This window comes from Chionomys nivalis, chromosome 15 (genome assembly GCF_950005125.1).
Source record: "Chionomys nivalis chromosome 15, mChiNiv1.1, whole genome shotgun sequence".
In the NCBI taxonomy this organism is placed as follows: Eukaryota; Metazoa; Chordata; class Mammalia; order Rodentia; family Cricetidae; genus Chionomys; species Chionomys nivalis.
This window is the reverse complement of record NC_080100.1, coordinates 5,386,361-5,405,963: the sequence shown is the minus strand read 5'-3', so window position 1 is coordinate 5,405,963 and position 19,603 is coordinate 5,386,361. Positions and strand designations below refer to the sequence as shown.

The following is a 19,603-nucleotide window of genomic DNA, read 5'->3' as shown; positions in this document are numbered from 1 at the left end:
ACAAAGAGAATTACAGTCCAATTTCCCTCATGAACACTGATGCAGAAATACCGAATTAACCACTGGCAAACAGAATCCAAGAACAGACATAAAAAAAATCATCCAGCCTGATCAAACAGGCTTTATCCCAGAGATGCGGGGATGGTTCAACATAGGAAAATTTGTCAATGTAATCTACAATATAAATAAACTGAAAGAAAAATGCCACATGATCATCCCATTAGATGCCGAAAAGGGGCTTCTACAAATTTCAACATGATTTTTTTCTTTCTGGGGGGTGGGGAGGGTGGTGGGTAGTGTTTGAGACAGGGTTTCTCTGTAGCTTTGGGGCCTGTCCTGGAACTAGCTGTTGTAGATGAGGCTGTGCTCAAACCCACAGACACCCTCCGGCCTCAGTCTCCCAAGTGCTGGGATTAAAGGCATACGCCGCCACCACACAGCTCAACGTGATTTTTAACGCCGTGGTAAGACTGAAATCAGATCATGTGGACCAGAAGTGACCTGGGAGCCTAATATTTCTGTCAAAGTCTTGACTCACGTTTACACATCTCTTGCTGTGGATCTGGAGGTGAGCACCAGACGGACTCTCCACAGCTGATTTGGACCCAAACAGTAGTCACATTGTTGTTAGGAAACCACATTTTATACAATGTCAGTCAGATCACACTTTTAGACATTGTTAGTAAATCTCCATACCTTACAAGAACAGAACAAGTTTCTGTTTCCTAAGCCTAATGTACCTTGCTAAAAGTGTTTCAACCTGTTGTGAGTTTATGACCCATGATGTCTGCACTGTTTGCCTTACAAAAATAGCCTGTGATATGATTGCGATTTTGCCTTACGAAAATGTTTCTCCAGATTCCTTAGTGAGCCCCTCCCCACATGCTGTATTTTTAATTTCTGCTTCCTCTTCTCTCCCCCCGCCCACTACCCCACATAATCTTTTGTTTAGAATTTCATTCTTCCTATGGGTCATTTATCTTTCGCGCAGATTACTGGGAAATGTAGTCCCCGCTACTGTGACATCACAGACTGCCTTCCAGGAAATCCCACACTCTAGGTCTCTACTTGTACGTGTGCCCCAAAGTTGTGCGAGAGTCCCGCCTGCTGTGCATTCCTGTTGCGTCTCTGACATGGAGGTTGGTCCAGGGTGCAGGGCAGCCTGAGGCACTGTGCGCGGTGCGGGGCCGTCTTAGAAGGAGCGGACCTGGGCTGGCTGAAGAAGCTCAGGGAGAAGCAGCCTTGTAGGTGCTGTGCTCAACTGACTGGGGTGAGGGCGACAGGGACTGTGCCCTGAGTGATGGTTTCCTTAGGACGCCGCGTGCAGCCCGAGTCCGCCTTGGGCTTCTGGGACAGGAGAGCAGCTCGGGAGCGCGGAGTAGATGACAGTGCAAGGTCCAGGGTTGCAAGCTAAGGATGGTCAGCTGACTGCTCCTGAGGGGGAGCTGGGAGCTCACTTCACTGAGCAGCTTTTGTGGGGAAGCCAGCCTCACTAGCTGACCCTTTCTCATGTGGGTGATGTCGGATTTCTCAGTATCTTTAAAGCAAACTGATCCGATGTGACTTTCTTCTGATTTTCTCTGGTTTCTTACAGTTTGCTTCTTTCAATTTAATCTGAGACTCGGCTGCTGTGATTTCATTCCTGGGTCTTTGTCTGCAGCTGCAGCTGGGATGCCTTCCCTGTCCTCACAGCAGAGGTTCCTCTGTGAGCAGATGCTTCTTACAGTGAGCCAGAACAAAACCACTTCCTGCACCGTCCTCCACATGGGGCAGTGCCATATCTAACCCATAATGGAAACTGGTAGTGTTGAATTCCTGCTCTTCCAGTTTGAGTCCCATTCCCCTAGTTGACAGTTCTTTTTCTTTTCTCCCAGGCTTTTTTCACTGTATTTCAATGTCAGTGTGAGGGAAGGAGTTACTTGTGTTTACAGCTCATGCATGGACCGTCCTGGGTTAGACGTGTCATCTCTGGGAAACTCTGAATCGGAGGTGCTGGGTGATGACACTCAGTTCCTGCCGATCCATCTACCTAACGATGCCAGAGACCACAGAGAAATATTGCAAATGATCTGAGCAGGGGTCAAACACAAGACTAGAACCTTCATTATAGTAGGGATGCACAGTGTAGATATGCACAGTTATGTGCTGTGTGTAACTATTAATTAGAGAACAATGAACAATATATCTGAGGTAGATTGTTGGGGTACTTGAGAGAAGCTGCAATGAGGAGATAGAGGGGAAAATGACAAATTTCAGTTTAATAAATTTTCACAGAAAAATTACACTCTTGCCAATTGTGACAATATTGGTGAAACTGGTAGTTATTTCAGGAAGACAGAGGTAAATGACACATGATCTCATCAATATGTTAAACATATGAATTGAAACTCATAAGAGGGATTTGTTAAACACAAAACATTATAAGGCACAGAAGTTGGGAAATGTAATGTTTTTTTTTTTTCCATTTACCGGTGATGTCAGGAAGCAAATACTTGGACTTCCTTTTTGTGGATCATCATTTTAACTATGTAAAGAGGTTCCCGTTTGCTTGTGGAGTATTGGTTTCACTATGGAAAGACGTGCTGCATTTGTTTACCTTGCCTGCATAAGGCACCTGACTCATCTCATAGCTAAATGACCGATACCTAGGTGGGAGGAATAAGCGGGACTTCCATGCAGAGAGAGTAAGGAAGAGGAGGACTCATGGAGTCAGACACAGAGGAGGCAGGAAAGCAGGACACACAGAGTGAAATATTAATCAAGCCCCAAGGGAAAGTGTAGATGACTAGGAAGAGGTTGAATTAAGTTAGAAGACGTAGTGGGACAAGCATAAGGTAACAGCCAAGCTTCCATAGTTAAAAAGAAGTCTCTGTGTCATTACTTGGGAGCTGTTGACGGCCCAAATAGAAATGTTAACTGCCTTGCTGAAGACTGAGTGTCCTGGGGCAGCGTGATGGGAGGGAGAAGCCCCATGACAGTTTCCCAAATGCTGGATGTGCCTTATGTAGGGTGCATTCCGGAGTCTGGAAGGAAGTGTTTAGGGGTGAACATACCATACCTGAGAAACCAAAGCTTAACCATGAAATTATTAAAATAACATAAATTGTTGATATTTCTTGTATTGATAAAAAGGGAAAATGATGTGTGGCTATTTTCATAGATCATTCTTGTATGTTACTCAAAATATATGAAAAGCATAAAATCTAAAAGTAGAAAGATTTGAAATGTGAAAATACCATTAGAAATTATATTTTTCAGCTACAGCACACTTATGCACAAGTGTCCTATGTGCAAAACAAGCAGATAGAAAACCTTTTTGCATAGTTAAACTAATGGACCACAAAAAGGAAGTCCAAGTATTTGCTTCCTGATATCACAGGCAAATGGAAAAAAAAAACATTACATTTCCAACTTCTGTGCCTTATAATGCTTTGTGTTAGGAAATGCTTTAGGAATACCACAATCCTCTTCATCAGTAGCAGAGAAAAGGTAGAAAGGGAAAGTGACGTTAAGATCCAGAGATGTCTGCTCTATTTTAAATTCTCAAGCAGTGTTGTTAGTCCTGTACTTGCCTATTTTCTCATATGATCAGATACTTAAATGATATTTAGTCTGTGAGTTCTTCCCCTTGCCTGCTCCTTCTCATGTCCCGGGTCCCTGTCATCTGCATCATTACTGAACTCTGTAGAAATCCTGAGCCCACAGCACAGCCAGAGCTGCTACATCAGACTCTGTATTTTCATTCCACTTCACTGTCATGATTGTGCGCATGAACTGTTGAGAAATCCCTTCCCCCACAATGTGACTTTGTCCTGTGAGGAATGCATATGTGTGTGGTGTGTAGGAGCACATGACATTAAATGCATGTTCTGTGGCTGCATTCATTTTACATGTCTTTCTGAAATGGATCGTGTCTACCTGGGCTTACGGGCTCGTTTACCTTGTCTTCACTACCGATGTTCAGTATGAGATCATGTGGGCACTTCAGGCATGTCTGAGGATATTACTACCTGTGTAAGAACATTTCTAGCTCTCTTTCATCCTGGACAAATCCGTGGTGCCTGTCTAAGGGTTTCTATTGTGCTAAAGCCCCTGATGAGAGACAGCTTGGAGAAGAAAGGGTTATTTTAGACTCCAACTCCAGGTGACAGTCCATCACTGAGAGAATTCAGGGCAGGAACCTGAGGCATGAGGTGGAGAACAGGCCACAGAAGAACACTGCTGACACTCCCCGAGACTGCTTTCCCGGACCATGTAGAACTGCGTGCCCAGTGCAGGCACCACCAAAGTGGGCAGTGCTGTCTCATAGGAATCACTAGTTCAGAAAATGCCCTTAGACTTGGCTACAGGACAGTCTTGGTAGGAATTTTTTCAATTATTTCTCTCTTTTCAAATTGGCCCTAGCTAGTTACAGTTCTATCCAGCCCAATGCCCCTTGTCATTTAAATTATTTATGGTTTTAATTAAAGTGTGGTATCATTTGCTGATCTTTATTTCAGGAAATGCTGTCCTTCTGGGATGTGGCCATCGAGTTCTTTCCAGAAGAGAGGGAATGTCTGGACTCTGCTCAGTGGAATCTGTACAGGGATGTGATGCTGGAGAATTACAGCCACCTTGAATTCCTGCGTGAGCATCTCCTCTATAGTGACTTCTTATTTCACCATCAACATGTAGCTTCCTCACTTTGTGTGGTTTCTCATGGGAGCATTTCAACAGTGATATTCATATCCTTCGTTTTCAAAAAGATTAAGGATATCGCTATATTAAAAATCATTTCGGGGCTGGAGAGATTGCTCAGTTGTTAAGAGCAATGGCTGCTCTTCTAGAGGACCATTAAGTAGAAGGAAACTGGACTTTCCTTCCTGCCGCCCAGATACGAATAATCAGACAGAAACTATATTAATTACAACACTGTTTGGCCTGTTAGCCCAGGCAGGAAATCCCACATCACCGGCACTCATATGGCAGCTCACAGTTGTTTGTAAATCCAAGGTCTGACAACCTCCTGCTGTGTGATATTTTAATTGTGTTGTGTTCTAACAAATAAAGCTTGGTTGGAGTCAGAGGGTAGAACTAGCCACCAGCTGACCATAGAGATATGGAAGACTGTAGAGAGGGGAACAGGAAATGGAAAACTGGGCTGAGACAGGAGCTCTGCACTTTTGGATGGTGGAATGGAAGAGGTAGGTGCTTCTCTGATCTTTTAGTTTCTTAGCTGATATCTGACTTCTGATTTTTTTATTGATAAAAATTAATTAGATTATCAAATCAATCTCATAGAAACATACATCTGTAGAAAACACTAATGCATATGAAAAATTAATATAAATAATGAAAACAGGAAGATTCCTAACAGTATTTGCTTTCATCCGTGTTTAACCTTTCCGAGATGGGTATGTCTTTCCCACACTCTAGTGCAACTTTTAGAAATCCAGGCATGAGAGGTGGAGGTCACTTTTTACTTGAAGTATTTTACAATTCAGTTTTACTGTTTTTTCCCTTGAAATAAAACTCACACTCTGGATATTGTAGATTCCATCTTGTGTTGCAGTGATCCTGTCTGAAAACACTTAAGGAACTGATTGTCTGCAATCATTTGTTTCCTCATCTCTGTCCTTATAAGCTGTGTACAGGAAGGGACATTTCAATTCCGAGTAAAAGAATACATAAAAAACTTCTCTTTATTTACAAACAGGTCTTGGTGTCCCTAAGTCACACCTGGTGACATTTCTGGAGCAAAGACCAGAGCCTTCAGATGGGGAGAGACAAGCGGCAGCCACGGTGCACCCAGGTGTGTGGGACTGAGGGGATGGGGCAGAGCTGAGGTCCTGAGATCCAGCAGAAAGTGAAGCTTTCCCCTTTCCCCTGAAACATAATATTATGGGAATCATTCTTTAGGTCTCTCCTTGTCTTTGTTGTCAAAGCACATGTCTCAGTTTTATGACGATTTAAGTCTCTTAAACTTTGGATTTTCCCAATTACAAGCTATGCTTCTACTTACAGACCTCTAAGGAGTTTCTCTGTAGCCCTAACGGTTATGGAGCTGGCTTTGTAGACCAGGCTAGCACTGAACTCAAAAAGATCTTTCGGCCTCTGCTCCTGAGTGCTGGATTTAAAAGTGTGTCACCACTCCTGGCCCAATAACCACTTACTTTAAGTACATCTGATTTTAATATTATTCCATATTGAAGGAAAAATTGAACTTAAATTTGTTTCAGTTTCTTACTTTAGGATTACCTCTGATGGCAGGTACAGAGGACTGCATAATGGAAGGTAGAAATGTTTTTCTCCCTCTAATATTGTGTTTGAGGTCAGCCTGGTCTAGATAGTGAGTTACAGAGCAAGGTCTTCATAGAAAAACCTTGTCTTCTTTTTTTTTTTTTTTTTTTTTTCGAGACAGGGTTTCTCTGTGGTTTTTTGGAGCCTGTCCTGGAACTAGCTCTTGTAGAGCAGGCTGGTCTCGAACTCACAGAGATCCGCCTGCCTCTGCCTCCCAAGTGCTGGGATTAAAGGCGTGCGCCACCACCGCCCGGCCAAACCTTGTCTTCTAAAACCAAAACAAACAAAAAAGGAAAGAAGTAATTTTTTCATATCTTTATTGTCTTAACCAAATTTGCCCCATGCATAAGTGAATCTGAAGGGTTTTTTGTTTGCTTTTTGTTTGTTTTGTTTTGTTTTTACCATGTTTCAATATGTTTCAGGTATATATTTTCTGGTCTTTCAAATAAAATGTAAAATAATGTCCTGAATTTGAACTATGAATTTTGTCTTTATGTACACTGTCTACATGTGCAGCATATCTTTTGTACCCCCAAAGTAAAACTGTATTGTAAATGTAGTAAATGTTTGCATTAGACTATGTCTCAAATTTACAAAGTCAAAAATAACTTTCTCTTACCAGAACTCAGCTATTTTATAATTTGTGGTATCCTGCAATATAAAAATCTCTATGCATTTAATCAGTTTATTTCTCTTAGTAAAATGCCCTTGCAACTTACTTAGCTATTTAACTTTGAATTATATGCCATTATATCTATGTTCTATTTGGATGTTCCATTATTGGTGCTGGACAATTCTGTATTCTGTCAATTATGTTTTAAATAAACAGTGATTGGCCAGTAGCCAGGCAAGATAGACAGGACAACCAGACAGGAAGTAGAGGCGGGGCAATGAGAACAGGAGAATTACAGGGAAGGAGGAAGCCCATTCCTCCCCAGTCCTGCCCAGACATGGAAGAAGGAAGATGTGACCTCCCCTGCCATAAAAGATACTGAGCCATGTGACTAACATATACTAGAATAATGGGCTAATGTAAGTTAAAAGAGTTAATAAGAAGTCTGTGCTAACGAGCCAATCAGTTTATCATTAATATAGATTCTTTGTGTGATTATCTTTGGGGCCAAACGGCTGTAGTACTTGGTAGGAGGACAGAAACCCCAACAAGCAGGCCCACATGTTACACATTATTCTACTTAATAAAAGTATAGATTATTTCTTTTACAATATTTTATCATTTATATGTAGTGCCTCTAAGTTTGAAATGACTCATTTTTCATTGCTTTAATGTGTATTAATAAATATTTTCTTCTAAAAGATAAGCATTGTAAGTATGAAGAATATTTTCTAACCTTTATTAATATCTCAACTTTTGCTCTACAGGAACAATACCCGAAGATTTTAGTATTTTCTCCGAGACCATTGATTATAACTCACTACATATTCAATGCCAGAGAATTCATACAAGGGAGAAACCCTACAAGTGTGAAGAATGTGGTAAGGGCCTTAGTTCTTATAAAGCACTTTCTATACACCAGAGACTTCACACTGGTCAAAAACCCTACACGTGTAAAGAATGTTACAAGGCCTTCAATACTCGCTCATCTCTTTTTATACACCAGAAAAATCATACTGATGAAAAAACCTACAAGTGTGGAGAATGTGGCAGATCATTTTACTATCCTTCAATGTTGAAGCAACATCAAAGGATTCATTCTAGAGAGAAACCCTACAAATGCAAAGCATGCGGCAGTTGTTTCTTCTCGTTTTCATGCCTTAGACAACATCGAAGAAATCATACTAGAAAGAAATCATACAAGTGTAAGAGGTGTGGCAAATGTTTTTGCTTCATTTCATCCCTTTGGCAACATCAGACAATTCACTGTAAAGACAATCCCTACAAGTGTGAGGACTGTGGCAGAAGCTTTAAGTCTTCTTTATCCCTCAGACGACATCAAACAATCCATTCAGCACACAGTCCTTATACCTGCGTACACTGCGGCAAATGGTTCCCTGTTCTAGGGCTCTTCGGGATCATCAAACAATTCACACTGGAGAGAAACCCTACAAGTGTGACGAATGTCACAAAGCCTTTCATTACCACTCATCCCTTAAGACACACAGGAGAGTTCATATGGAAGAGAAACCCTACAAGTGTGAGGAGTGTGACAAAGCCTTCCATTATCACTCATCCCTTTGACGACACAAGAAAGTTCATAATGGAAAGAAATCCTATAAGTGTAAGAAGTGTGACAGATGTTTTAACTCATCTGTATCCCTTAGACAACATCAAAAAATCCATTCTGAAGACAATTGTCATACCTGTGTACACTGCAGCAAAAGGTTTTCAAAGTCTAGGGATCTTCGGGTTCACCAAAGAATTCATACTGGAGAGAAACCATACAATTGTGAAGAATGTCACAAAGCCTTTCCTTATCTCAATTCCCTTAGGAGACACAGGAAACTTCATACTGGAGAGAAACCCTATACATGTGAAGAATGTAACAAAACCTTTCATTGTAATTCATCCCTTAGAAATCATAAGAGAGTTCATACTGGAGAGAAACCCTACACGTGTGAAGAATGTCACAAATCCTTTCATCTTAACTCATCTCTTAGTAGACACAAGAGACTTCATACTGGAGAGAATCCCTACAAAGGTGAAGACTGTGACAAGTGCTTTTCCTCAACTTCATCCTTCTTATGACATAAAATACTCATTATGTGGAGAATCCCTAAAATTTTGGGGAATGTAGCAAAGACTTTATTAATCTTAATATCCTTGTTCAACACATGATATAGTTAATGCAGGAGAGAAATTCAACACATATCTTAAAAAAGTTTACTTCTTAAAGCACATCAAATGATTCATTCTGACTGCAAACTTCATGAGTGTGTCAAATGTGTTAAAATCTTTGCTAACAAATCAGAAATTATTCTCCTGGAATAGTTCATCACTTTGGGATGTCAACATCAACATGTAACTTACTAGGGCGCGAATACTAAGAATGTCCTCAGAGAACAGCAGAGACCTCTCTTTGCTGTAACTCCCCACAGTTTGTTCAGTCAATGTGTTTAAAACTTGCCTGCATTAATAAGTCTCCATCTTCTGTAACCATAAATGCTCCATGAATCCTTTACCGTGCCACAGCTTTGTCCATTGGTTGCCCAGAATCTGAGATCTGGACTGTGGCATAGTTACTGTTGTTTTTCTCAATGAAGTCATCCAAACTGCTCTAGTATCTCCCCCTTGGTGTGTAAGAAGCTCTGCTTCTCTGAGCTAGCAGATTTTCACCCAGCATTTGAATCTATATTGATAATCCTTATTGGTAAAATAAAAGGACAGAGACAGAGTTAAAACTGTATAAATACTCTTGCCATCTAAGACACCCACAGCGAGGCAGCAGCTGTGGCTGCAGAGGTGTAGCAGAATTTGAACAGATACCCTGAAAACAGCCAGTGATGGAGCTAGGGAGCAGGGCCATTAAATTTAAGGAGGTCCAGATGTTCCTAGGAGGCATCCTGCCCCTAAAACCTTGTCAGTTATTATTGGCCCTTTGTTAGGGTTTTCACGCCCCTAAGCTGACCAATGGTTTCAAAACCTACCTTACCCTAGCCCTCCTTACCCAATCCCAAGACAACAGGACATGAACTCCCCTGATTATGGCGTTTCCTCTTTACAAGTTCTCCGCTTCCCTGAGTTCCAGGCTGACTTTGGCTCACCCACTAATTAGCGTAGTCGAAACTCGATATTAAATATTAAAAACTCTCTTGTGCTTTCGGAATCCAGTGCTGTGGAGTTTCATTTTCGGGGATATTCAACTTGGATATAGCACTTATTTTCTTTAGGTTTAGTTGTTTTTAATTGCGTCCCTCCTAAAAAGCCATTTATACTTCGCGCAGATTTCTGGGAAATGTAGTGCTTGCGTCTGTGACGTCACAAGAAGCCGTCCAGGAAATCTCATTCCGGCTTAGGTCTCCACGTGTATCTCTTCCTGAAAGTTGGGTGAGAGTCCTGCCTGTTGTGTGTGCATTCCCGTTGAGTCTTTGACACGGAGGTTGGTCCAGGGTGGAGCGCAGCCTGAGGCACTGTGTGGGTTACGGGGTCCATCTTGGAGGGAGCGGACCTGGCCTGGGTGGGAGGGCAGGAGAAGCTGCCTTGGAGGTGCGGTGCTCAACTGACTGGGACGCCTGAGGTTGCAGGTCAGGGCTGGGAAGAAGAGGGCGACAGGGACTGTGCCCTGAGTGATGGTTTACTTAGGACGCCGCGTGCAGCCCGAGTGCCGCTTGGGCTTCTGGGACAGGAAAGCTGCGCGGAGTAGATGACAGAGCAAGGTCCAGGGTTGGGTTGCAAGCTAAGGATGGTCAGCTGACTACCTGCTCCTGACGGGGAGTTGGGAGCTCACTGAGCAGCTTTGGTGGGGAAACACACTTTTCTAGCTGACCCATACGCGTATGAATGCTGTGAGATATCTCAGTATCTTCAGAGCAAACAGTTTCTGACCCTTCCTTTGCTTTGTAGCCGGCCTAATGTAACGTACTTGATATTCACGAAAATTTCTGTTTCCGCCGGGCGATGGTGGTGCACGCCTTTAATCCCAGCACTCGGGAGGCAGAGGCAGGCATATCTCTGTGAGTTCAAGACCAGCCTGGTCTACAAGAGCTAGTTCCAGGACAGGCTCAAAAGCCACAGAGAAACCCTGTCTCGAAAAACCAAAAAAAGAAAAAAGAAAAAAGAAAATTTCTGTTCCCCGATAAGCCTCTCTGCTGATGAAATCATCCGAATAAGACCAAATCAAACCGAATTTGAAAAAGTCCAGGGTTGATGGATATCAACGTTCCATAATGGCTTTCCAGCCCTCCAAGAGGAGATAGGAAAGGATGACCAGAAAACCATGTGTTTTCTGGGTGCTGTTTAAATACTTTGTGGGAGTGGTATTCAGCATCTCTGGGGAGGGGGTCTTTCTCTGAGGTGGAGTCTGGACTGAGGCAACTCCCAGGGGAGTGGACTTGGGATGGATCTTTTGCCCAAACATTTCATACTCTGGTTATATGGATGCCAGGTGCTGGGGTGAAGCCTTTACCCAAACATTTCAGGTTCTTTGGATGTATGGATACCAGGGGCTGATGTGACGCTTCCACCCAAACATCCCAGACTTTTTGGGTTTAGGGGCACCTACTCAAGTCTGTTTACTTCCTGTGGTCATGGCACTACACAGGGGAAAGAGAGTCGGGAATTGGTGGGCTCACACTCAGCGGGAGGTGTGCCTGTAGGGGCATCCAGTTAACTGCCATCCTGGAGACCTCAGGCATCTGTTCCTTAAGGGAGATGGGAAGGCAGGTTGCTGGGAGAACAAATAGATTGTTATTATCGGCCCTATGAATGGGGCCAGCCACAGCCACGGAAACTGCCAGAACAAGTGGGATGTAGAAGCGGCCGGGACAGGAGAGGCAGGGTGAGTGAGGGAGACAGTTTACATTGTTTTCGTTTTCTCTGCCAGTTAAAGAACACAGGAAGGAAAAAAATCTGAGGTGCCACAGATCTCAGGTGGTAAGTTCTGGAAGAAAGCAGAAAGGTCTGCCAGGATGAGCTGCTATCGATAACTTTGACTAGGGGTGAGAAAACAGCTCACACACAGAGGGACTATCTGTAGAAGCTGACTACAGGCCTCAAATTGAGGTCTGGGTTTCCTTAAGGCCTGGAAAGGTCCCCCATCTGTAATGTAGGGTGGATGGACCAATAAATTACAGGGTTTCCGCTTGGCCCACAATGGTTGTGTCAATGTCTTGATCTGGCCTTAAGCTTGTTGAGCTGGTCCAGAGCAGGGTCCCTAGGAACAGGTGAAAAGCTCTCATGGCCTTGTGTTACAGTGCCAGGCTTTTGTGTCAGGTCAGCAGGTGAGGAGAACTCCCAGACCTGTGTGTATTCCTGGGATTTTAGTAACCAGACCTGTGACAGAAAAGAAACATCAGTCTCCTCTGAGGCACATCCCTGTCATCTCTGCGTTTGTGAGGGTGTAATTCCAAGCCAGCATATGCTACCCACGGCTATGACAGGCAAGATTTCAACTTTAATGATGTGATAAATACTTTATGGCGCTTTTCCTGTTTGTTACAGTGAGCACCTTGACAAATGTATGCAGTCAACACCTTTTTATTTACAAACTGTGTGTGCTTAACCTCTGCTGACTGAGCCAACATGTAACATAAACAAAACCACTTCTTCTCCTGTCCTTCACATAGGACACTGCATATCCATCCAGTAAATCAAACTGCTAATGGTGGGTTCTGCTCTCCCACAGGTCCAGTCCAGTTCCCCTTGCTGACAGTCCTGTGTCTTTCCTCCCAGGCTTCTTTCACTGTATTCTAATGTTAGCATGAGGGAAGGAGTCACTTGTGTTTACAGCTCATGTATGACCGTGCTGTGTTAGACATGTCGTCTCTGGGAAACCCTGGAGCGGAGGTGCTGGGTGATGACATTCAGTTTCTGTTGATCATTCTATATGATTATGTCAGAGGCCATGGAGAGATATTGCAAATGAATTAAACAGGATCAAACACATGCAAGGAATAACCCCAAGCAGCACCAATTTTCATTATGTTGTCAATTCAGTTTATAAAAGTGTCCTCCATGGTCGTTATCAAATGCAGCGACATATTTTGAGTTGAAAGGTGTGTGTGGTTCCATGGCCACCTCTTTCAATATTGGCATTCTGTTGTTCTTTCCATTGCAGTCTCTATGTGAAATTAAGTCAGGTCTATGAGAGTGCATGGCCCCAATCTGTATTGGATATACTCCACACAGTATTGCTTTAAGAAGACTCAGAAACAATGTATGGTCCATTAAAATCTAAAAATACACCATGACAGATAATGTACACAGCATATTTGAAATATATTTTTAAAATATTTATTTATTATGTATACAATATTCTTCCTGCATGTGTGCCTGAAGGCCAGTAGAGGGCACCAGACCTCATTACAGATGGTTGTGAGCCACCATGTGGTTGCTGGGAATTGAACTCAGGACCTTTGGAAGAGCAGGCAATGTTCTTAACTGCTGAACCATCTCTCCAGCCCTGAAATGTATTTTGAAACAAAAATTATAGTTAAATAATTCATGTTTCCAAAGCAGGTACTATATTTCTCCCTTTTTTTTTTATGATTTAATCCACTTTCTAAGTAATAAAATTGCAAACCTTGGTATCTTGAAGCAAAAACTAGGGATTGTTTCATGCCACAGTTATGTGATTAAAGATCTAGGAGTTGCTACTTCATGATGTCTGTGGTGTGTATTTTAAGCATTGTGATATGTAATCAATGGATCCGCCATTTTGAATGGAGGGTTACTACTGTTTATATCCTGACCAGGAATCCCATCCGCTCTTTGCAAATCATTTTGACTTCCATCAATGCCCTTGTGGTCTTTAGTTTTTTGTCTGACTCTCTGGGAAACCAACAGGAGATGCAAGAGTTCTTGTCATATCACTGTGTCCTTTCAGTTGTTCTAAGCCTCCCTCCAAAACTGACCTCTATTCAAGTGCAGTTCCATCTCCACCTCCCAGTCATAGTAAAAATGTGTAACAATTTTTTTTAATATTTATTTATTTATTATGTATACAATATTCTGTCTGTGTGTATGCCTGCAGGCCAGAAGAGGGCACCGGACCTCATTACAGATGGTTGTGAGCCACCATGTGGTTGCTGGGAATTGAACTCAGGACCTTTGGAAGAGCAGGCAATGCTCTTAACCACTGAGCCATCTCTCCAGCCCCCATGTGTAACAATTTTTAATGAGTGACAATGTACCTACCTTAGGCAGACATTATTTGAATTTCTTCTCTAAAGAAAATAAATTTTTCCAGTCTCAAATTTACCTGATATGTTTGCAGTTAATTTTATTAACTAAATCCCTTCTCATGATACCCTGTTATAGTCCCACTGCCTTCCACCCACAGCGTCTCACTGGAGATTGGCCTCAGGACAGCAGACACTTGCCCTGTGTAGAATGGTGGTAGTTGTGCTGTTCAGTATGGGGAGTGATTCTTTTAGTTTCTTCTGCTTTGTGCACCTTCTCAGGTTCTCTCAGATGTTAATGTTTTCATCTTCATCTTCTCTGGGCTTTTGCCTTTCTCAACACTGGTAATTTTCCTCTCCTCTTGGTGACACCCTATTGTCACGTGTCCTAATGCTGTGACCCTTTAATACAGTTCCTCATATTGTGGTGACCCCTAACCATAAAATTATTTTCCTTGCAACATCAGAACTGTGATTTTGCTAAGGTTATTTATTGTGGTTAAATACTCTTGTAGTTGAAGGTTTCCCAAGAGGTCATGACCCACATGTTGAGAGCCACTGTCCTGGTTAAAAAAGAATGGGATCTATTTTGGTTTGGTTTTTAGTCTACTTACTTTTATCGCAACAATGAAAACCTATAATTATAAATATCTAGTTTTCAACTCTATTAAAGACCCTAGAAGGATTTAATATTACCTGGAGAAACAGGAATGGCATTGTAAGCAACTTCCAAAACTCTAGAAATGACAGAGACATCTGGCTACTTGAACATTCACCTAAAGTTCTTCTGTAACATTGGGGCATCTATCTTCAGCCTGCAGGATAGAGAGTATCAGGCAGATTTTTCATTGAAGCATGAATTTGAAGGTCAGTCCCACTTATTTTGGCAAAATTTATCAGTTGCTTTCTTCTGTGGCCTGTAGAATGCCAACAGACTCTCATGAGGCAGGAACCCTGAAGGACTGTCCCATCTTGTTTGGCAAGTTCGGCAGTCAACAGTCAAGCAGGCAGACAAGAGCAGTTTCGTGCCCAAATGGTAGCCTGCCACACTGAAAGCAAACATAAGGAGCTTCTTTGATGCCCATCCTTTTGTTGAAGTAATTTGTGCTGCCAGGAAGACATGTCTCACTGTCGAAGAAAGTTTTAAGTTCTAAAAACATTTTAATGCCATTTTCTATTGGTTTTTGGAGTATTTGAGAATTACCTATCTATCGGAAATAGATCTCTGCATATCTAGAAAACCTAACTAACATAACTATAAGCTTGACTAATATAGATAACTATTAATTTGTATATCTTAACCATACATTACATTTTTTAATTAGCTGCATGAACATAGCACTTTAAACAAGAGTAAAAATATATATGTAGTTTAACAAAATGGACCTTAAATTAGTATCAATATATAAAAATGCTTTAAACATAAAAACAGAAACATATATATAGTGTGATAACTTTAAATGTATATCACTATACCTAAATTCATACCAATGCAAAATATAGTTGTCTTTTATTCTATATTTCTATATTTTTCTCTATAACAAGCATTCATAGCCTACCTAGTAACCAAAGACCATCCTTCCCCCCTGAACTCTTGGGAACATGGATGTCATTTTCTCCAAGCTTTGCCTCCTATCTGTGGATGAAGTATCCTTTGGGTCCCTGATAAAATTTTGAGATAATAACCAATCTTAAGAGTACCAAGGTTTAAAAAAAGGTAACCTTTTGTTTATCGGTAACACCTGCTAAGTTTTGGGAGGTCTCCCATGATCAACTTTGGGCCATCTTAACCTGGAACGAATTCATAGCTTCTTGTTTCCTATGGAAACAAAAACAACACTGCTTCTCCAAAGCAGTGCATCTTTTAAGTTCCATTTTTGAAATATATTATTTGACTTTTGTTTTAAAGCTAAGGGATTTTGAAAATATTTAGGTTGGTGTATCTTATCAGTCTCTCTTTTAATTCCATGTTTCCCAGGAGTTGCAACTTGTTTGCCATCCATGAAAAAATACAAAATCAATACAATAATAGACGGGATCCAAATTCCCTCTGTATTTTCCGTAGCTTTTGTTCTTTTATATTATTTTTATTCTTTCTTTAAAGATGTTATTTTATATTTTAAAACTATTTCTTTCTTTATGTAACTGTCTATACCCATTTTTTCCCCTTTCTCATGCCTACACACATTAAAAAAGCACTCGAACCTGTTTAGAAGTTTTTCCATCTGGACCACTTTTTACTCTGTGTGTTTTAAGCTGTTTTGTTTGGATGAGCTTGATCTAAGTCTACCATACAGCATGTGACTGATTAGGCCCTCTGTACGGAGGCCTGTGTGAGACTACAGAAACCCCATATGCTGTGTAGCTCAAAGCAGCTGGCAACCAGCTCCACCCTGCAGGCCACCAACTTGGGACACACATCTCTGGGCTGCTGTTTGCATGAGACTATGAGACTAGGAAGCTCATTGTAGTTCTGTTTCTGTATATCAGAAGCTTTCTTTGTAAGCTTTTTCAGACCTTATGAGAATTTGAAAGCCCACGTTGGGTGCCATTTGTAAGTGGATGTTTCTCTCTTGCCTGCCAGTTCCTGAAAAACCATTCAGAGGCTTAATATTTATTAGAAACTGTTTGTCCAATGGCACAGGCTTATTACTGGCTACCTTTTGCATTTAAATTAACCCATTAGTCCTTATTTTACCAGAGGCTTATGACTTTTTACCTTGCATCTTGCTTCCCTGGCAGCTACTGGTGTCTCCCTAACTCCAAGCTTCTGCTCCCTGTACCTTGGCTTGGATTTCCCACCTGGCTCTACTCTGCCTGGCTATTGGCCAAATCTGCTTCTTTATTAACCAATGGAAATAAGACATAAACAACACATAGAAAGTTTAACTATGGACAAAGATTTTCGATTTGTTTATGGAATATTTGTCTATCTATGGAAAGATGTTTTGCATTTGTTGCCTAAGGGACCTTATTCTTCTAATATGAAGCTAAATAGCCAATATCTAGACAGGAGGTATATGCAGGATTCCAGGCAGAGAGAGTAAGTTAGAGGAGGAATCATGGAGACAGAGACAGAGAGAATTGCCAGTGGACAGACAGACTGACAGAAGAAGCAAGAAAGTACGACATACAGAATGAAAGAAAAGCAAAAGCCCCAAGGCAGAACATAGATGAATAGAAACAGGTTAAATTAAGCTCTAAGAATTAGTGGAAGCTAGGCAGTGGTGGTGCACGACTTTAGTTCCAGCACTTGGGTGGCAGAGACAGGAGGATCTCTATGAGTTCGACAGGCTTCAAAGCTACAGAGAAACCCTGTCTTGAAAAACCTAAATAAATAAAGGGGTTATTTTGGGACAAAAATAAGCTAAAGGCCAAACGTTTTTAATTATTAAGAAGTCTTGGTGTCATTACCTGGGAGCTGTTGGTGATGCAAAGAAAAATGCCAACTGAACTTCCTTAAGAGAGCATGCTCTGGAGCAGTGTGGTAGGAGAGAGAAGCCCCAGTAACGTTGTCCTGAGTGTTGGATGTGCATTGTGTAGGGGACACTCCAGAAGCCTGGAAGATAGTGTTTGAGGAGGTAACCATACCATAACTGAGGAAGAGAATCCAAAGCTTAACCATGAAATTATTACAAAATACCTTATTATTACATAAACTGCTCATATTCCCTCTATTGATAAAAAGGAAAAATGATGTGTGACTGTTCTCATAGATCATCCTGGGACATTACTCAAAATATATGAAAAACATAAAATCTAAAATTAGAAAATTTTTAAATAAGAAAATAGCATCAGCAATTATATTTCTCACCTATCTTATAGTTCTCATCAGAACACTGTTGCTCAGTTGTCTTATGTACAAAACATGCTTTAGGAATACTGCAACCCGCTCCATCAGTACTTTTCAGAGAAAAGGTAGAAAGGGAAAGTGATGAAAACATCAAGTGATGTGTGTTCTATTTTAAATTCTCAAGCAGTATTGTTAGTCCTGTACTTGCCCATTTTCCCATATGATCGGATACTTAAATGATGTTTACTCTGTGAGTTCTTCCTCTGGCCTGCTCCTTCTCATGTCCCGGGTCCCTGTCATCTGCATCATTACTGAACTCTGTAGAAATCCTGAGCCCACAGCACAGCCAGAGCTGTTGCATCAGACTCTGTATTTTCATTCCACTTCACTGTCATGATTGTGTGCATGAACTGTTGAGAAATTCCTTCTCCCTCACTGTGACTTCCTGTGAGGAATGCATAGGTGTGTGGTGTGCAGGAGCACATGGCACTACATGCACGTGCTCTGGGTGCATTCATTTTACATTTCATCTGTCTTAAATCATCATGTCCAGCTGAGCTTATAGGATCTTTTTTCTTTTGATGGGTCAGTGTGAGATCATGCGACCACTTCAGGCATGTCTGAGGATATTACTACCTATGTAAGAACATTTCTATCTCTCTTTCATCTTGGACCAGATCTAGATTTGTGTGCACAGACACATGATACCTGTGTTACGGTTTCTACTGCTGTGAAAAAGATCATAATGAAAGACACTTTGGAGAAGAAAGGGTTTATTTCATATGCCTACTTCAGAAAACAGTCCATCACTGAGGGAAGAAAAGACCAGAGGCAAGAACTGGAGAACAGGCCTCAGAAGAACACTGCTTACTGACTCCCCCAGACTGCTTTCCTGTACCATAGAGAACTGTAATCCTGCCAGGTAGTGGTGTCTCACATCTTTAAATCCAGCACTTGGGAAAAAGAGGCAGGAGGATCTCTGTGAGTTTGAGGCCATTCTGTTCTACAAGAACTAGTTTCAGGACAGGCATCCAAGATACACAGAGAAACCCTGTCTCAAAAAACAAAAAACAAAACAAACAAAAAAAATTGTGTGCCCAGTGCAGGCAGTACAAATAACAGGCTGTGATGTCTCATATCAATCACTAGTTAAGAAAATGTCACCGTAGACATGGTCTCTTCTCAAAGTGGCTATAGCTAGTTTCAAGTTGATAGGGTAAATATGAAGCACAATGCATCTTGGTATTTGTGGGCCCATATTTCGATTTGGCACAGTAGCCATTAGCCCGGTCTGAGCTAGTCACATAGCTCTGCAGACAAGCTGTCTCTTACTTAACAAAAGCCAGGATGTGGTGCTCCTAGTTTCTTTTGTTAAAATGTAGAGTACCTAAAAAGAGATGTTGACCAAAGCTGATGACTTAATGGTTTAAAGGTTTGGTGCTTCCCTTCCTTTGTAATTTGGAGGATGTCTTATAGAGATGCTAATTCATGGCCTACCTAACTGCTAGATGCGTACATGACCTAAGCCCAGGCACCTGGTTGCCTAGGAGACAGCCTAATGTGTTTTCCCCACTCAGTTGAGGGATATATAAGATGTTCCAAAAATAAAGAGTGATTCTGGCCTTTTCCAGGATGACCTTGTAAGCTGTGTCAGTTTTATTCCTCGCGACTCCGTTTCAGCCGGGTTAGGGAATCTATGTTGGACCCACATGGGCTCCCACATAATGGCGCCCAATG

At 41.6% G+C, this 19,603-nt stretch overlaps 1 protein-coding gene across 2 annotated transcripts in view; it reads left to right on the top strand.

Moving 5' to 3' along the window:
* Positions 1-1,076: 1,076 nt before the first annotated feature.
* The window catches only part of LOC130887590 (zinc finger protein 58-like), a 46,469-nt gene continuing 27,942 nt past the window's right edge, over positions 1,077-19,603 (top strand). The window contains exons 1-4 of one of the 2 annotated variants that reach the window (XM_057790109.1): positions 1,077-1,139; positions 4,500-4,626; positions 5,696-5,791; positions 7,660-9,743. In XM_057790109.1, the coding sequence (XP_057646092.1) occupies positions 1,134-1,139; positions 4,500-4,626; positions 5,696-5,791; positions 7,660-9,032 (1,602 nt within the window). In that variant the 5' untranslated portion in view covers positions 1,077-1,133 and the 3' untranslated portion in view covers positions 9,033-9,743. Of the gene's footprint in view, positions 1,140-4,499; positions 4,627-5,695; positions 5,792-7,659; positions 9,744-19,603 lie in introns of those variants that run through there. The other variant, XM_057790107.1, reaches the window with a different exon arrangement.